Here is a 19,986-nt window from a genome sequence, read left to right on the forward strand (position 1 = left end):
AGTATGAATAAAAATAACCACACTGCCACTGATCCCCTGCCCTCCTAAAAATCTGCTGGTTATAGGATTTTCTAGAATGGTTCGGCTGATCCCAAGTAACATGCAAAGATGCTAAGTCAGCCCATTTCCTCCTGTAGCCACGCCAGTTGACCTATTCCTTCCACCCCACATTGTCACCTATACCCATCACTTCTCACACTCCCATCTACAGGCTACCGGACAGCAGCACCGGAGAAGGAAGGGCGATTGCCAGTGCAGAAGGACAGGCAGCTCTAGTAAAAGCAACCATGCAAACAGCCTGCAAGACACAAGGAACGAGGCACAGATCTGCACTCTCACTCTTCCCCAATCATCTCGCTCCCCAAAAAGGGAGCATGTGCCGCTCGCATCATCTAATCCCCACGGGGTGTGCTGGTGTGCTGGCCACCACTAAAGAGAGTGACATGACAGCAGCCAAGAGGTGTGGGAGGAGAGTCCATCATACAAACGTGAAAGGAGGCTTTGAGGAAAAAGCAGAATGCAATTATAAGAGAATCTCTGAAATGTGCTATTTTTCCAGAATTTTCGAAGTCTGCTAGCACATAATATCACAAAGCCTGGTGGACAGCAGGTGGTAGAGAAGAGGGCAATTTTTTTAAAGAGAAGTTGAAAGCAAATAGTGAGGGGATTGTAGATCTTAGGAGAAAACAAGCTCCACTGACTTCACACTGAATGAAAGACGATTATCTATCAAATCAACAATGTTGTACACCTTAAATTTACATGATGTTACATGATAAATGTATTTTAATTAAAAGTTAATTAAATAAAAGGCTATTATCATAAACAGCCAAAATGCTGAACTAAAGAATAAAATGATCTGGGGAAAAAAAAAAAAAAAGAGTAAGATGACCTGATTTGGTAACCACTGTGTCTCTAATAACAGCAAAAATAAAAGACCTAAATATAAATGAAGAAAGAATCCTTGGAAGTGGATTTTTTTTTTTAATGACACAGAAAATGTCCTTAAAAGAGTGATTTTTGTGTAAGTAGAACATTTTGGCTAAGAGAAGCAGCGCTCCTTTGCTTAGTGAAATCTTCAGCCCACATCTTCCCGTTGCTAGGTTCTGTAGGAATAACTGACATTTTGGAGTATCTGTGCTTAGTACTAACATACCATCACTTTATCTCCACACACCAGACACCGCCATCCATCCATTCAACAGCCAGGCGTGGAGGGCCCGGTAAGGAAATCGCTAGTATCCTTTTTCGCAGATGAGGAAACCAAGGTTCAGAATGAGCGTGTACTTCACATGGTTTAGACTGAACGCTAGACCTTCTGTGATGCCTCCAATTCTTCTACTTATTTCACCCCCCAGCCCCAAGCGTTACACCTGGGTCAAGGCACATACTATGTTCTCATTTAATCCTCAGAACACTATGAAGAATTTAACTCCCATTTATTTCTGAGATTCAGAGTCTGAGGAGGAAGAGAACAAAGCATGCCAAGCTGGAAGGCAGCAAAGCCAGGCTCTGAACTCAGGTCTTCGTGGTTCCAGAACCCTTGTCTTTCCCGGCCGTGATCCTGGTGACATCCAACCCTCAGCCGCACAGGGACCCGCACAGGGTCCAGGGGTTCCCAGCATCTGAATACTCCTCACCCTTTGGGCTCCTTGCTGATGGGATTTCTTGGAGGATAATGGTGGAAAGGAGACGCGTAAAGCCAGGAAGAGAGATGTGTGCCTCTGCTGCTCCTTTACGAAAGTGTTACAGGAGAGGCATGGATGAGAACATAGCCTCTGCTCACAGCCTGTGTCGTGTTAGCATGGTCTTAGGGTTCTTGGCACAAAAGCTGTGTGTCATCTGCTAATTTTATTTCCCTTCTTAAATCAAAATAGAGAACAGTGGGGAGGGAATGGCTAGCTCAGAGGCAGAGCATGTGCTTAGCATGTACGAGGTCCCAGGAAAAATAAATAAAATAAAGTAAATAAATCTATTTTTTAAAACCATTAAAAAAAAAGCATGCAAACTAACAAAAAATTTTAGAAGTCTAAAACTAAAAATAATTAAAGAAAAAAAAACAGAAACAAAACCAGAAAACACTCAGCAATGCCCATAAAGCTTTGTGGGGGTCAGGTCCTTAAGCCCCAAGAAATGCTGGGGGTGGTGGAAACTGCTCAGCCAAAGGGCAGGGGGTTTGGACACACAAGAAAGATCCCTAATGACAATCCACTTCCACCGGGCCCAGGACGAGGACAAACACAGCAAAAGCAGCACCCAGGATCTCCCCCAGGGCGATTTCACAGACGCCACCGTTAAGAGTTCCCACAAGAAATCAGAATTGTGAGCTTGTGCGAGGCAAGACACGTGCAGACACAGCCGGGCAAAATATCTGCAGAACACAAAGTAGAGGAAAGAAGGCAGTTTCTCATCGCTTTAAAGAAAATGCCATTTTCACCTCTTACTTCCAAAATCAGGCTTAAGATCTGCTTCGTGTACTGAGTCAACGTGAATGACTGAAATACTTTAGAGTGCCACAAACTGAGTCAAGGGAAAGGTAAAGAGAGTTGAAGATTGCTATTGAGAAGTACCATAACATAATCAAACCCAGTCCTGCTCACCCTCGATTTATCTGCTACAAGTTTCTGGCCCATGGAAAATTAACATGAATGGGATCATGTGATTATTTGAATACGTAGCTCAATACTGCCCTGTGGATTTATCTATTTTCACTGGGTTTGAAGACTCAGTTACTGATATTCACGATTAATTATCCTCTAATAGTTAAGGGTTCTTTTTTAAAAAATTTTTATTAAGGTAGAGTTGGTTTACAATATTGTATGTTTCAGGTGTACAACATAGTGCTTCTCAATTATTAAAGATTATACTCCATTTATAGTCAGTATAAAATATTGGCTATATTCCCTGTGCTGTACAATATATCCTTGTAGCTTATTTAATGAATTTTTGGTTTGTTTGAGGTGGGGGAGGTAATTAGGTTTATTTATTTATTTACTTTAATGGAGGTGCTGGGGATTGAATCCAGGACCTCGTGCATGCTAAGCACGTGCTCTACCACTGAGCTATTATCTTCCTCCCTATTTATTTTATACATAGTAGTTTGTATAAACTACTGACTCTCCTACCCCTATCTTGCCCCTCCCCCTTCCCCTCTCCCCACTGGTAACCACTAGTTTGTTCTCTGTATCTGTGAGTCTGTTTCTTTTTTATTATATTCACTAGTTTGTTTTATTATCTAGATTCCTTAAAGGTTCACATTTAAATGAATACTTGGCATAAGAAAAATGTGACTCACAGTCCAAACCTCTAAAATATACCAGTTAAGTTACCAAAACCTGAGGAACAGAGGAAACCAAAAAACTAGTAATATGTATTGTTTGGCTTAATTGTAAAAGACCTTCATTGTAAAATGAGCAAACAAGCAAACAAAATAAATCCAGGCTCTTGCAATCTTGTTAGATACATGGATACCATGCTGTTTCCGAGAAGTCATTCTTTCGGAGAAGTTGCGACATCTGTCCTCTTAGCAGGAGCAGGTATGTCAGCATTGAGACTAGACTTCTACATCTGCTATTAATTTTTAAAGCAACCCCAGAATCTTCTTTTCCCAAAAGTTCACCTCGGTTTCATCTTGAATGCCTGCCATCTCCTGTCACAACTACCTCTCTTCCCGGTCTTCCCAACCTCTGGCCTCACTTCCTGAAGCTACCAGTACCTGTAAGCAAATGACTTTGTCCCCAGGTTGAGCCGAACTGTCTGGAGAGTAGTCCCCAGCCTGCCTGGACTGCTGCCTTCCACGCGCCTTCCCGACAGCCACGGGGTTAACGGCTTCCAGGTGCGAGGGGTTGGGCAGCACTGTCACATGGAGGGGAAGGTGCGCACCGAAGTCCAAGTCAACCGAGGAGGTCAGATGAGACAGGACATCTCCAGTGGCTGAGACATTTTCTGGAAATTCACTTAAACCTCGCATTTTACGGAACATCAGCTATGCCGAATAAATGCACAAGAAAAATAAGAGTATTTTACTGCATAGGAGATGAAGGAAGAGGTGGTTAGTTTAAATCATACAATAAAAAAGACTTTATGACCATGCTTTTATAACTATTGTTAACATGCCGTATGTAGAGAGGCCCAAACTTCTAACTGCTCGAATGAATGGGAACTATTTGCAGATGTTCACAAATGACGTTCCAACACTTTGAGAAGAGTCTAGCATGACGCAGATGGTAACTTACCTCTGCCTGGCAATAAGCAAAATATTTTTCTTAAAGGCACCCGTTAGAATATATTTTCCAAAAGAACTTGTATTATTCTTGTTAAAGATAGAGAAGAAAATAATAGAACTTAATTCCACTTAACCAGGGGATGACATACACTGCTTAGTTCAAGTCACATCTAAAAACCTACACTGTCTGATTCTCAAAGGACTTCTCTGCATACGTTCTGTCACCTCATTTTCAGTCTTCTAAGAGAGAGATGTTACTACCCATTTTAAAAATGAACAAGCAAGAGAAATTAACTAAATGGTTGAAGGGCCTTGGCTGGTAAGTAGCAAAGTTGGGTCTCAAACCAAGGTATTTACCAACAATGACACGTTATTCTCAATTGGCCAAATGGTTTGAATGACCCCACAGCTTCTCTAGTTCACAAAAGCCTCTTATGCTCCCATCTGCAAACAGGAACATACAGTGTTGGGACAGATGTGTTTCTCACAAACCACTGATAATCATTTCTGTGTCTCTTGAGTGCTTTGTCTGGGATATTTTAGGAATGCAGTTTTTGGTTTAAGAATTCCTGCCTGTGGAAGAACATGAAGGCAGAGACTGGAGGCATGCAGTCCCAAGTCAAGGTGGCTTGGAGCCACCACAAGCTAGGACAGAGGCAAGGAAGGAGTCCTCCCTAGATCCTTCAGAGAGAGCATGGCCTTGCTGCCACCTTGATTTCGGACTTCTAGTCTCCAGAACTGTGAGAATAAATTTGATTGAAGAATTTCTGCAGGTATCTAAGCACACATCTCCATCTGTCAATCACTTTATTCTGTCATATTCTACCTTTTCTAAGGTGTCTTTTCAAAGCTGATTATCAATCTCTTAGCATCAGAAACACTGAGGCGGCTTCTGGTGGCAGGGTCTGGGGAAGGGGCGGCAGGCACCATATCCGGCTGCAAAGGTGGCAAGAAGAAGCCCCTGAAGCAGCCCAAGAAGCAGGCCAAGGAGATGGACGAGGAAGACAAGACATTCAAGCAGAAGCAGAGAGAGGAGCAGAAGAAACTCGAGGAGCTAAAAGCGAAGGCTGCGCGGAAAGGTCCCCTGGCCACAGGTGCAATTAAGAAATCTGGCAAAAAGTAAGCTGTTCCTTGTGCTTGAGGCAATGATGATCTTTAATTCCATTCCTGTTTAAACATCTGGATTCCCTGCCCTAACATCTGTTGCCACCTGTAGCTAGAATGAAGTGTTGTCTTGGAACCTATTGTACATTTAAGAATAAACTTTTGTTAAAAAAAAAAAAAATCACACAGTGCCTCATCTTCTCTTTAGTTCATCTCAATCATTTCTACCTTGGCTGTGAAATCAGCATAAACCCAGCCCAGAATCCTGTCAAAATGTGTTCTTAAGTCTTTGTTCCATCCTGAATTCTGTACCACCTGGAATTAAACTAACTCATTTGAAATGGCAAAAAAAAAAAAAAAAAAAGAAAGAAAAAAGAAAGAAAGAAACACTGAGGCATGACTAATAAAGGTAAAGCTTGGCCCCTAGACATAACACTTAAAATTTTTTTTTTAATTAAGGCATAGTTGATTTACAATATTCTATATAGTTCAGGTGTACAACACAGTGGTTCACATTTTTTAAAGATTATATTCCACTTATAGTTATCATAAAATATTGTCTATATTCCCTGTACTGTAGACTATATCCTTGTAGCTTATTTATTTTATATGAAGTAGTTTGTACCTCTTAAATCCCCTACTCTTATCTGGCTCCTCCCCCTTTTCCTCCCCCCAACGAGTAACAACTAGTTTGTTCTCTATGTCTTTGAGTCTCTTTCTTGTTATAATGATTAGTTTGTTTTATTTTTTAGATTCCACACATAAGTGATAACATATTTATCTTTGTCTTATTTCTTGAATGATAATACCCTCCAAGTCCATCCATTTTGCTGCAAATGTCAAAATTTCATTCCTTTTTATGGCCGAGTAATATTCCATTATATATATATATATATATATATATATATATATCTCCATAAATATATCTCTCACATCTTCTTTATCTATTCATCTGTTGATGGACACACAGGTTGCTTCCATATTTTGGCAATTGTAAATAATGCCGCTATGAACATTGGGGGGGTGCATGTATCTTTTCAAATTAGTGTTTTCACTTTCTTTGGTTAAATACTCAGGAGTGGAATTGCTGGGTCATATGGTAGTTCTATTTTTAGTTTTTTGAGGAGCCTCCATACTGTTTCCATTGTGGCTGCACCAATTTACATTTCCACCAACAGCATAACAGGGTTCCCTTTCCTCCATCACATGTACTTTCTTATATTCTTAAGAATAACACGTTCTTCCATATGCTCTGTTCACTCCATCTAACTTTGAAAAGTCTTTTAACATTTATAACTATTTTTAATCTCCCAGCCAAGAACACTCACTAGAGTGAGGTTTCTCTGTGCATATGGACACAGCCTTGTCAGACAATAAGTCCTTCTACTGTTCCCTGACATCGAATCTTCAGTCTTGAATCTCAAATCTTTTGAAACTTACAAAGCAGCTGAGTTGGGACTGAATGGGAACACAGGATCCAATTACCTCTAAAACCACTCACTTGGGTGATCTCTTACGGTAACAGTGTGTTATTAGATTCATACAATCTAGTAACTATAAACTCTGGAAATAAGCAGGAGGTAAAAATGACTTTTTGGAAGGTAAAACACAGATCTTTGTGTTTGTTTGAACAATGTTTATTAACTAGGGAAAGCATGCTTTGAAAAACAGAATTTATCTCTTCAGGATAAATTTCATCCTTAGGAAACAAACTAACTTTTAACCTCCCTGAGAGAAGAAGGAACCCCTGTTTGGAGATGCAGAACATCAGCCTAAATGTCAGTGCCCTCCAGCAGCATCAGGTTTCATCAAGAGACTGAGCTGTCTCCTGGACCAACGGCTCAACTGCTGAGTTGTTTTTTTTCAAAAGGAATGTTATCATCAGTTTTACTCTGTTACAGTCAACTGTACATTGCTGGTGGGAAACACAGGAAGTCTCCTACCTCCGGAGGGAACTGCAGAAGGCCTGTTAGTAAGTTCAGCCTCCCGCGATGGGGCATCCCAATAATGACATCGGTCACCCCGCTGAAGGCCGACATTTTCAACAGCTCGTAGAAAAAGCCCATCATGCTCTCAGCTCCTTCGCCTCCATATCGCTTCACCGTGGCAAACTTGGTGGCCAGAAAGTGGTCAAACTCCTGTGGAACATCATGTCAGACGCCTTGGTTACAGGAGGACAGTGGATTGCTCTGGTCAGAGTCAGGCACGTTTCCGTATGTGGTTAAGACCCTACACTGATTCAAGCAACTGCAACAGGGTCCCTTTGCTACAGACCCCGGGGACGGACAGAAGTAACCCAGGGCCTGGCAGGAAAGCCCTGTTGAGGACACCAAACAGCAGCAGAGATGCAGAGAAAATAACCTGACAGGTCGAATAGCTCACCCCAACAGGAATCCCCTTAGAACGCGTTTCCTTCTAGAACAGGGGCCAGGCCCCTCCCGGGACTTGGGTTTTAGTGTAAGGTTCTACAGCACTGTCATCTGGGCTGCCAACGAGCCAACACCCGAATTACTGGAGACAGGTTGCCTGTCATCTTCATATGCCTGAGTCCTGATCACAGCCCTGACAGAGTTCCAAACCCCTTCATCTATGTTGACAGCTTCCTTTTTTTTTTTTTTTAAATCACTTCAGATAATAAAAAGAGAAATCACATCTGAAGGATTTGGCAGTCCTCTACAGAGTGAACAGACAAATACACAAAAAGCACCGACGCCGAGGAGAACCAGTAGCTCCGGTGTGTGGCGACCTGCTTTTGTCCACTTAGAATAAGGCGCATGTCACACCGTCTGTGGTGTTGGGACTGCGGCAGTAAGTGGGGCCACATTCAGACAGTTCACGTCCTAACTCCCTCTCTTCGATATTCCTGTGTCTTTGTAGAAAGTGAGCAGCCCTCTTCCACTGACATTAGCTGCTCCTTCTGTACCTGAGATTCTAGCATTAGTTTCGACAGGTGTTTTCGCTCCTCTGTGGTGAAGGCCTCCTTTTTCAGTTCCTCAAACCGCTTGGCAAACCAGTCTTTCTCCTCCTGGCTCTGAAGTTGGGAGGTTTCAATGGAAATCTGCCCACAGTAGATGTGGTTGAGATAGGCTACGACTTCCTCCAGAGAGGCCTCCTCCTTCCCCATGTTCAATAATCCTACAAAATGGAATCAGACGGATCGTTTTAAAGAACAATCAACCGTGAGACTGATTACAGAATGCGCCAAAATTGTTATTTCAACCCAGAGCATTTCCTTCCAAGTAACATGGGGGCATCATCAGTGGTCATGCAGATTTTTCTAAAGGCAAAACTAAAAATAAGGTCAAAAGCCACAGCGTAGTAAAAATAGGAGAGGTAATAAAAATCTTTCTTCCCCAAAACAGAGCCACCCAGCTTTATGCCAAATTTTGATTCTATAGTCATTTCAAACTAAAATTTGAAACAGTGCACAAGGGTTCCCTTTTCTCCACATCCTCACCAACACTTGTTTCTTTGGGTTTTTTTTGACAATAGCCATTCTAATGGGTGTGAGGTGGTAGCTCCTTGTGGTTTTGATCTGCATTTCCCCGAAGAGCTGAAAAGGTGATGCTGAGCGCCCTTTCAGGTACCTGTTGGCCATGTGTGTATACAATCTGAACACAGGAAATGGGCCCTATCAGAAAACCATTCTAGAAGCTCAACACTGCTCCTCTCAGACAGTGTTCAAATGTGTCCCTCAGTGTCTCCTCACACCCCTCGGAAGCTTCCACTCCAGCGGGCATATGGGTTCTTCAAGAACAGAGAAAGGCGGGGAGGGTGGTAGCTCAGTGGTAAAGTGCACCAGGTCCTGGGTTCAATCCCCAACACCTGCATTAAACAAACAAACCTAATTCTCTCCCTCCTAAACAAATAAAAAAAATTAAAAACTAAATAAAATTAGAAAGGAAAAAAAAGAACAGAGAAAGGAGCCCCATCTCTGCTGGCAGTTAAGCGTCACGTGGACAGTACGTTGTGAACAGCTTTACCTGCGGTATTGAAGGGTCCCTGCAGGGTCTGCACGAGGGCTTGGATTTCAGGCACATTCTCCTGCAGGGCTTGGCCAGTGAAGAGGGGGTTGATTTTGGCAGCTTTATGACCATGCTCACAGAATACCGTCACAAGCCTGGCAAGGCCGTGATCAACTAATTCGGGGGGAAAAACATAGACAAATACAAGCAGTTCTGGAAATGCCCACAAACCACAAAATCAGTTTCTCAAAGAAGCCTTTTTGGCCTCAGGCATTTTTAACACATTGCTCCTACCCACCACATCTGCCAGTGGTTTTCAGGATTAAACACTAACAGAATTCTGGAAAACACACGTTTCCTTAAATTTATCTCAAGAGTGAAAGTCACTTAAAAACAACAGGAAGGAAACAGAACTATAGGTGAACATTTGAAAAAATAACTATACACATGGACAAATATTAAAAGGAAACACCCCAAACTGAAGGTAACTGTTAAAATGCTGAGGTTATGGGTAATTATAGACCTCTTAAGTACTATTTGAGTTTTTTTAATATCGCACATAAAAAATAGAGAAAAGTTGAATTACAAAATCAATGTTACATTTCCTTCCTTATTTCTTAAGTATCCCAGGTACATATTTATTTCACAGGCTCATGAAATCATCAACTAGGGAAAGACCTTAGAAATGATCTTGTTACCCGCATAATGAAAAAAATCTCATTTGTAGAGTCTTAAATGGGTGATTCCTCAGTCTCTACATAAAGGAGAATCTTTCAGTTCTATCTTAGATGATTCAATATTGAGCCCAAAGCTGCTTTTCTTCCCTTTTCCACATGAAAGTCCTTCTAAAATTTGGGGAAAAAATTCTTCAAGCTCACACTCAATTAACCTTCAGCTCCTCAAGGTGGTCTTGTTCAAACACAATCTCTGTAGATGAGCAAATCTGCTATTAAGGGCACACATTTTCTGAACAATTAAAAATTTTGCGTTTTTATTTTCAGAACCCAAAGAAAACTGTTAGCATATTTTGAAACATCGAATGACCATTTTATGAACATGTATTGCCGTGCGATGATTTCAGAGCTACATACAAATGTGCTGGGGTTTTTATTCAGTTACCGTGAAGTGTACCCCTTGTCACAAGCTTAGAGGAAAGAACAGAGATGTATTAAATATATAAAAGATGTGTTTGCACTAATATGGCAGTTAGGAGGATTCACACTGTGTCTAAAAAACCAGCACACTAATCAAACAATCCGCATAAATGAACCGATTTCAGGCTGCAGGTTAGTCATAGGTTCTATTCTGAACCTTATTTGTATTCTCAGCTGCTGTTTTGTGAAGCAGGATACTTCTGTATTTCTGGCTAAAATTCAGATAAAGAGACTATGTCTAAAGCATTGTCCCTGTTGGCCATTCCTCCTTAAAAACACTTGCTTCCCTTGGCTCTCTGACCTTGAAGATCCTGGTTTTCCTCCTAACTCACTGGCTACGCAGCCGCAGTCACTTTCGGGGGATGCACAGAGACTCCTCCTCTTTGTCCATCTCTAAAATATTGGTGTTCCCCAAGTCTGCCCTGGGTCTTCTCAGTCTACTTTCTCTCCAGGTGATTTCATCAGTGACATCCAGTATCATCTACAAAACTACATCCTTAGTGGGATAAGTCCAATGGTAAATAGATAGGGTTATTGCCACCGTTCTCGAACAATCTAATAGCCCTCTTTTGAAAACATTCTCTTAGTGAACCACGTCAGCTCATAGAGATCACTGCTTCGATTTCTAAGTGATCAACAGCCCAGCTTTTAATGATTCCTAGAACACCAGCAGGGGAGTTGGCACAAAAGGATGCTGTTCACTGCGAAGAACACAGGTCACCTACTATTCTGGAAGAGCCAGACAGAGGACTACTCCCCTCCCACCTTGGGGCACACACTGCACCCATCCTGACAATCTCTTTTCTCTCAGACCCTCATTTCATTGCTCTGGTTTCTTCAAAGCCCAGGATTCAGACCAAATCCCGTATCTTTTTCCTCTCTGTCTCCTGGATCCTTCCATTGTGACCTCTGGAATTGTGTTCCACAATTAACAAACCTCCCTTCTCTTCTCTTCCCATCTTAAGCACAGTATGTTTATAAAATAAATTTATTTCACCAGATACTTCTTTCCTGCAGAAAACCAGAAATCTCATCCTGGTTCTTTCTGTTTTTCCCTATTCCTTTCTTACATCACCATCAAGATATACAAGTCAGGGTCACAGATTTGATAATAAACATTAGTGATGATTTACTGAGTACTAGCTTTTGCCACACGTTGTGCTGGATTTTTCGTACACATCATCTCACCTAATCCTTGTAACAACTCTGAAATGGGTGCCCTTATCTGTAGAAGATTAACCTGAGGCCCAAAAAGGTTAAGTGATTTGCAAAAGGCGACCCAGGTCATGAAAATGCTGGAATTTGAACTATTTGTGCTCAAGTGCGCTTGATTTTAATCCAGTGTTTTACCGTTATACCATAACAAAAGTTGAAAAGGGAAGTCCAGGGCCTACAACAAAAGGGATGAGAATCCTAGAAGTCATTGAAACATTTGTAAAAATCATCTCAATTAAAAAAAAAATCTCTAAGATCTTCCCCAACTGTTTTCCCTAAACCTCCAGTAAAGGTTCCTATTATTTCTAATATGCAACATACCTACACCCTCAGTTCAACTACTAAAGCTCACTGCCAAGATCAGTAACTGCTAAACACTGGAACCTTATGGCTCCCATCTCCTGAGGGGCTCTAAATTCTGCTATTTTTTAATAACCCAAATCCTTCAAAATGAAATTTACACCCATGAATCACCAGTCCTAAACTGCTGCATTTCCATACACTAGCAACAAGCTATTAGAGAAATTAAGGAAACAGTCCCATCTGCCATTGCATCAAAAAGAATAAAAGACCCAGGAATAAACCTACCCAAGGAGGTAAAAGATCTGTACTCAGAAAACTATGTCACTGATGAAAGAAATTAAAGACGACACAAGCAGGTGGAAAGATACACCATGCTGTCGGGTTGGAAGAATTAACACCGTCAAAATGACCATGCTACCCAAGGCAATCTACAGACTCAGCGCAATCTCTACCAAAATACCAATGGCATTTTTCACAGAACTAGAACAAACAATTTTAAAATTTGTATGGAAACCCATCTCCCTTTTAAATTAGGATTGTTGATAAATACATTCAAGTTTACTTGGAAGTTGAAGTTTACAGAGGTTAAAGTACAAGCTGTTGCAAATAGCCAGCTCCAAAGGATATTCATCACAGGCCAAATTTTAACTGGTGAAAACCACTGCCATCCAAAAAGTTACTGAGAACAAATTCAGTATCTCTAAAAAGACTTACTGCAGTGAAAATCCTAGTAAATGAGGTAGTTGCAGGCCTTGATTTTGGCCAAGATAAACAAATGAAGAAAGAAGACTGATGAAGGGCAAAGAGGTGAAAGGCACCGTAACTCTGACCATACCTCCCCCGACTTCCCTGTGTCACCTTTGATGTGGAAGGATGCCATGTGTCTATTTTCAGAAATGTTCGTCCTTTGATTTACTGTGCCAATACTAAAAAGCTATGTACGTGATCATCCCACTAACTCAGTCATTCCTCTCAACCAAGATGGTATCTTTTAGTTTTTGGTTTATGTTTGTTTGTCTAGGGGGGAGGTAATTAGGTTTGTTTATTTATTTATTTATTTATTTATTTATTTATTTATTTATTTATTTATTTATTTATTTATTTAATGGAGGTACTGGGGATTGAACCCAGGACCTCATGCATGCTAAGCATGCACTTTACCACCTGAGCTACACCCTCCCCCTCAAGATGGTACCTTTTAGGACAGCTGGCAGGCATCATGAAAAAGACTAAGGCCTCATCAGCCTACGGCCGCTAATGGAACTGACCATAACTACACACTTACACAGAATTTAAGGAAGACCCCAGTGAACCTTAATGGCCTTCATCAGCAAAAAAGAAGTTCTTACTCATTCTAGGACATAGTCATGTAGGATATCACCCTATATGTGAAGGGCTTCCTTTCTTAATTCTTGGTGTTATGGTTGTACTTGCAAAAGTCAGTACTAACTGTCGCAAGTAAATTGCATATACAGACCCCTACTTCCATTTCTTAGTGAGAATAAATCATTTAATAAGTATTCAGTTAAGTGTAGAGCTGAAAGGGACCTAAGACAAGGGCCTGACAAGGCAGAATCCTGCAATGTAAATGAAAAGATGGTTCCCGCACGAAACCGCACCCATTTAGAAAAAGTTCAACAGCGTCCAAGGGGTTGGTCTCAGGATGAGAGGTAAGGGAGTTCAGATTAGGACAGCTTGAAGTTGTCTGGAAGGACATCAGGGAGGAGATGGAAATGGAGCTGGGCTGCAGAAAATGGGTAAAAAGTGGAAAGGCACAGAATGAAGAAGAACAGCTTTGGAAAGTGGGGGAATTTATGTTGGAGGCAGAATGGGTCAAGAAACACGAAGGGGATGGAGTAGCAAGCCCAATAAACTGGGCTTTATTTAGAGGGGCAAAGTAGAGACCTGAGTAAGAAAGTGACTCAGTTAAACCAATGTTCTAGAAGGACTGGACTAAGCTGGCAGGGAACTAGGTTATAAATTAAGTAATACCAGCTGGGCTAGCAGGTTTACCTCTTTGAAGTAACGCATCTCTTTGAGACTGTAATGAAAGCAATGGGCCCTTTGCCTAGAAACAGACACATACACACACAGAGTTGTGCAGAGTACACAGACCCCTTGAAACCTTCTCATAGGGGTCCATGGACGCAGGTTAAGAACCCTTCAATTAAGCTTTTTTTTTTTTTTTTGGAGTAGAGCAGAATTAAAGGCCCGGACTAAGATTCCAGTTAGCGACAATACAAAGAAAGCAAGGCTTTAAGAAACAGAGCAATCATAATTTGATAGAAAGTTTGAGATGAAAAAGTTGAAGGTGGACTGCTGGCCTCAGATTTTTACAATCCATCTATAGCAGAGACTGGTATCTATTTCCCTTCCGTTTGGTGTTAACAGATAGCTGAGTGTGTGGCCACCCAGAATAAAGATACATTTTGCAACCTTCCAAGTAGCCAGGGTGACCATGTGACTATATTCTGGCCAGTCAGAAGGTAGTAGGAGTGACGTTGCAATTTTTGGGTCTTGCCCTTAAAAGAACAGCATTCTCTTCCCTTCGCCCTTTCCTCCTCCTTGCTGGCCAGTATGTGGCTCTAGTGGTAAACCATCCTGGACCAGAGCTGAAAGCAACACCCACAGGATGGTGAGAGAACAACCTAGAAGGATGTCTGAACCCCTATGACTTTGCAGAGCAGAGCTGTCATCCCAGCTCAGACTTTTACTTACTTTATTCAAGTCATTGTTATTCCAGGTCTCCGGCACCGCCCCTGAACTGATCCTATCTAACATGGAATTTGGTACCGCAGGTGGGTTGCTGCCGTAACAGAATCTAAACTGTATCTGACACTGGTTTAGCAGTCAGGCGGTGGGTGCCAAGGACCCAGATATTTCAGACTAGAAAGCTGACGAGCAGAGTTACGTTATCTGACAAAACATTTGGTAAAACTGTCACCTGTGATATCCTGACAGGCAGGCTACGTTGCCTACAGAGTCTGTCGCTCGGTAGTCTGGGTTCATTGTTTCTTGTCATTTTCAGGGAAGTCTCAGGAGAAAGGTGAGGTCTAGCTAATCAGCAAGAAGTGAAAGAGGGAAAAGAAATTCACTCTGTTAATGGGAAGTAGTCTCCACCTATGGCCTCAGTGCCTGGAAGGCGGACCCTGGCAAGGCTGGAAGAGCAGAAGCAGGTAGTAAAGGTGGTTCTGAAGAGGCTGTCTTAGCAGGAGATAGGAGAAGAGATGAAACCTTCTTTCAACCACCTTCTAGGAAGCATTCTCTGTTAGACATGAAAGCCAGCTCAGCCTTCAAGATCACACAAAGGGTGTTGCCTTCCCACTAGCGCATATTAAATTTAGGGAGCCAAACGGGTGGAGCACAGAAGCAGTAAATAAAAGACTGGAGTTTTCAGGCTTAAAAACAAACTAGGTCTAGATGAGCTCTCTTTCTCTCTCTCTCTTTTTTTTTTTTTTGAAATTTGAAATCACACATTTATTTAGTCTTTTATCATAGAAATATCCTTATCAGTAAAATTCCCCATGCATGTAATTTAGACATAATTTTATTAACACTTCCTTTATTGTTGGATATCTGAGGCTCTAAATTTTCTCAATTAAACACAATGCCAAGGTGAATATCTTTATGCAAAGATATTTCTGACATTCTGAAATATTTCCTAGAAGTTGAGAATTACTGTATCAGAGACTATGAACCAAGGTTCCTGAAACATCTTGCCAAATAGTGCTCTAGGATGGATCCCTAGACGAGCTCTTTGACTGTGGGCAACTTGCTCATGGAATGACTAGAAGTAGAAAGACTGCAGACCTACGAAGTTTAGTTAAAAAACTGAACTGCTAAAGAAATCCCAACTCTGGCCAGATAACAAAAAATCTGTAATTGATGACCACCAACAGTAACTCTCAGGCTCCTAACTTTATCAAAATAAAGCATGGAAGATGTGCCACCCCCAAGGAGGGCACGATCCCCAGTGCCCTCACAAGAGATCCCACAGAAGATAACAGTTAAAGAAGAACCCATAAGGCAAAATCAGGCGAATGGACGGGGGCAGAGTTGAGGGGCCAAACAATCTAGTGAACTTAGCATTCAGCCACATCAAGGAGCTTTACCAGTTCTCCTCAACAGGATTTGTTAACTGGTTTGAACCAGTGGCTGCTAGAGACTCCTCATTCTTTCCTTTGGTGGATGCAAGTTTCCTTTGTACATTGAATGTGTATATAGGGGTGGACGCAGCTCATTAAATTCCGGACTCTGGGAGCCACAGCCCGACTTGATGGAGAGGACTGCACATTCTCCAGAGATAATGGACTTTGAGCTGGACTCAGACATTGAATGGAGGAGAGTGGAGGTGAATACATTCCATGTATGGGAAGAAAACCTAAGGAAATCTGAATGGCCACAGGGGTAAAGTGTGTGATTACTAGTTATTTTCTAACATTTATTTTAGTCTTCTCTCTCAAAATAATCTTTAGCTGGAATATGGTCACCCTGAATCCATGCTATGCTTTCCAATCTCCCTTGAGGGTACATATAGACATAGTCTAACACTACTGGACGTGATGTATGCAATCTCCTTCCCCATTCCTCCCACCCCCAACAGACTACTAGGAGGTAAGTATCTATAGAAGAAAAGTTTTTACAAAATAATGTGATAAGTTCTGAAACAGAAAGAACTGTCACAGATCTACATGGAATGGTAATGTTGAAGAAAGTTACAAAATGGCCCATTCACCTTTCAGTTTTATTCAAAGTATTAAAAATATAGGGGGAGGGAATAGTTCAAGTGGTAGAGCGCATGCTTAACATGCACAAGGTCCTGGGTTCAATCCCCAGTACCTCCTCTAAAAAATCAATAAATAAGCCTAATTACACCCCCCCCCCAAAAGAAACAGAAGACTTTAAAAAAAAAAAAAGGAAAAAATTCCTTAAGTCAGATCCTGTAACTGTGCAACAACTATTTCCTGATACTGATTTTACTCTCTCCTTCCAGTAGAACACAAGACTCTACCCTTAGCCTGCAGTTCTAACTCAGTACTGAACTTTAAAATTTCACCAAGCACCTCACAACAGAGCAAGTTCATTACTAGGGGAGGGTTGGGGGGCACAATTTAGTGATGAGGGAAGAGAAAAGATCATATATGAATAAAATCAACTCCAGAGATATTTTTCAAACCATACCAGCCCAAAACTCCCTGGATGATTTGGATATAGTCTTGCAGAGAACCACCAGTGCCATCAAGCTAAAGCTTAATTCTCAGCTACAAGGCTGTTAACAAGAATCAGAGACCCAGTTGTGAGGGGAAACCTCAAATAAGAGCAGAATAATTGCACTGAGCACCCACTAATATAATGTTAAATGAAGAAGAGACTGTCAAACACACCCTGTGCACCTGCCCTAATCCCTTATGACAATAATGATGTCTGACCAGGGACCTCTTGCTAGAGAATCACCTGGGCTTCAACTTCATCTTGGGCCACTGAAGGAGAACCTGGGAGGAGAGGGAGAGGACGACCTGGGAGCTAGCATTTTAAACATCATTCAATGTGATCTGAATGCACACTTCAGTTTGAGGACAACTGACATGTAAAATTCTAGACACTAAATCTGCAAAGTGAAATAAGATACTGATAGTCTTACTCTCAAGGAATACAAAATCTAGTTGGCAAAAATGCTGTCCCTAAAGAAACCTGGAGCACTCGAGAAAGAGAAATCAGTTTTATTCTAAATGTCTTGAGATCAAGAGCAACATATTGAGGTTCCAGTGCGTGATGTACCATTCAAAGGTCAGGTGCTTAGACGGTGAAGGGGATCTTAATTGTTATCCAATAACTGGAGCAAATGCCAAATGACCTTCCTCTAATAATCAATCTGTATTTATCATCTATTCTGTGAGGATGCATAAAGGTACAATAATTTAGGAGCATAAACCAAATACTCAAAATTAGTCTTTTGCACATGACAATGCAACAGAGGTTTCAAAAACTGATACTCGTGTCTCCTAATGCAATAAAATCACCAGCAACATGATTCTAAATTCAGCAAAGTTCTTAACTCTGAAATTAAAGTTAAGAGGCTAGACAGAGGAGATCAATGTATAATAAATACCATGCTAACTAATTGCCCTCTTCACCCTAGCGGTACAGTCGTGATCCCCACACATCCCCGCTGACACCAGCCTTGGAGACGGCCTGGAAATGAGTCCTTGGGTAAACTCCAGGAGTTCGCACAACTTAGAACTTTTCTTTTCCCGCAGCCCCGCCTCCGCGAAGAGCTAAGTTTCCACACGTTTTACAACAAAGGAATGGAAAACACAAGAATTCACAAAACAGTTATGGACAGGGCGTGACCACGACAGTGACAATACGCACACCTGTCTCCCTGGGCCCCCTCTTCTCCACCAACCACCTGCACGTACACTGAAGCCCCCAGAAGCCGCGCCCCCGCAAAAGCACCACCCCCGCAAGCCCCGCAAGAAGGCCTCCTGACTCCCCAGCCCACCACGCCCACAGCCCGGGCCCCATCCCCCACCTGGGGGGCGCGCCAAGCCGCCCTGGGGCTCCTGGCTCTCGGGTTTCCTCGGCCGGTAGCCGTAGACACCCCTCTCCGTCTGGTAGCCACGCTGGAGGAGGAGCGGAGGCGCCCGGCGGAGGACCAGTTTTGCTGCTGCCACAGTGGCCAAAGCCATGTCCCCCTGGCCCCGGGCCCAGAGACCCGCGGGAGCTCGAGGGGCCGCAGCCTCTGGGAGGAGCGAGGGTTGCTCCGGCGCCACCTGACTGTTCCGAACCCAACGCGTGGGAGGCGAGGTGGGAGGAGGGAGCCGAGGGGAAGCCCCGCTTCCTAGACAACGTCCCCACTTCTGATTGGCCAGTCTCGTGCCTCTGAGCCAATCCAGGTCAGCGGCCCTCAGGGCAAAGCCACGCCCCCGGGGTCCAGCGGGACACTCGCGGTCCTAGAGGCTGAGGGTATCCCAGGGTTTGGACAAGTGGGGAGCGGTGAGCCGAGCGTTACCGGCTTTCTGGTACAAACCTTGATATATCTGTATATGCTGCAGTCTCCCGCCAGGAGTGATCAGCCACCAACCCTCCCCTGGAAGATCACCCCTTCCACAACTCCTGCCTGCACACACGATGTCGTCTCCAACAGAAAGGAAAAATTAGCAACGGGGTGCATGAAAAGTGGCTGGGACTGAGTCCAAGAGATGCGAGAAGAAAAGGTCATAGAAGGAAGCAGAAAACCAATACCCCCCTCCATTTGTTTTTGTAAGAAACACTGCGGGAGAAATAAAATGGGGCAGAAGGAGCCTGTAGGAAAGCGATACAATAGTAGTGAGGAGAAATTGGCAGCAGTGCAGAGATATTTGAGATTCTCAGGTGGTCTATCTCTGACTGAGTTTCCTAAACTTTTCTATTCCACGACTCATCTTATACTTTGCCAGTGCGGTGGGGGAGGGGGGTCTGACTTTTTCCCATTCAGTCATCCATCATGCCAGTCACCTGGGCAGCTGCACTCCATACTAGGAACATTACACATATGAGTCTAATATATCTTTACACTTTACTTTTTCAACCACTATTCGCACAGAGCCCTCTGCTGGGTCACAGAGATTAATAAGACATGTCTGCTTCTAATCAGTTCCCAGTCCAGCTGCAAGCTGATCTCAACACATATTATGAGAGATGCTGTAATCCAGGCATGTGCAGGTGCCCTGAAAGCACAGACAGGTGTGTCAGGGGAACCTCCAAGTGGAAGGCACACTAGGACATAATCTGGAGGGCTGAGGAGTTAGGCAAGTGTGCAAGAAGAGGGGATGGCATGGACACAGAAGCCTGAGAGAGGCTGTAAGGCACTGCAAGTGATTCCAAGAGTCTGGCAAACTAGGTGTGTATTAAGAGATGAGGGTAGAAAGGTAGATATGGGACAACCGGGTGATTAAAAGAGCTCTCAGTAGAAGAGAAGAAAATGGGGGGAGGGTATAACTGAGTGGTAGAGCGCATGCCTACCCTGCTCAAGGTCCTG

At 42.7% G+C, this 19,986-nt stretch overlaps 2 protein-coding genes across 2 annotated transcripts in view; one reads left to right on the forward strand and one right to left on the reverse strand.

Moving 5' to 3' along the window:
- Positions 1 to 18,762, reverse strand: part of DHTKD1 (dehydrogenase E1 and transketolase domain containing 1) — a 39,586-nt gene extending 20,824 nt beyond the window's left edge. The window contains exons 1-5 of the mRNA XM_010993301.3: positions 18,499 to 18,762; positions 9,313 to 9,468; positions 8,253 to 8,464; positions 7,273 to 7,467; positions 3,716 to 3,985 (exon numbers count right to left, since the gene is read on the reverse strand). Of these exons, the coding sequence (XP_010991603.1) occupies positions 3,716 to 3,985; positions 7,273 to 7,467; positions 8,253 to 8,464; positions 9,313 to 9,468; positions 18,499 to 18,655 (990 nt within the window). The 5' untranslated portion in view covers positions 18,656 to 18,762. The remainder of the gene's footprint in view (positions 1 to 3,715; positions 3,986 to 7,272; positions 7,468 to 8,252; positions 8,465 to 9,312; positions 9,469 to 18,498) is intronic.
- Positions 3,999 to 5,510, forward strand: LOC116150571 (translation machinery-associated protein 7-like). The gene is made up of 2 exons (XM_064479222.1): positions 3,999 to 4,017; positions 5,062 to 5,510. Exons 1-2 carry the CDS (start codon positions 3,999 to 4,001, stop codon positions 5,346 to 5,348), a joined length of 306 nt encoding a protein of 101 aa, XP_064335292.1. The 3' UTR covers positions 5,349 to 5,510.
- Positions 18,763 to 19,986: the final 1,224 nt, after the last annotated feature.

The sequence above is a fragment of the Camelus dromedarius genome, chromosome 26 (genome assembly GCF_036321535.1).
Source record: "Camelus dromedarius isolate mCamDro1 chromosome 26, mCamDro1.pat, whole genome shotgun sequence".
Taxonomy (NCBI): Eukaryota; Metazoa; Chordata; class Mammalia; order Artiodactyla; family Camelidae; genus Camelus; species Camelus dromedarius.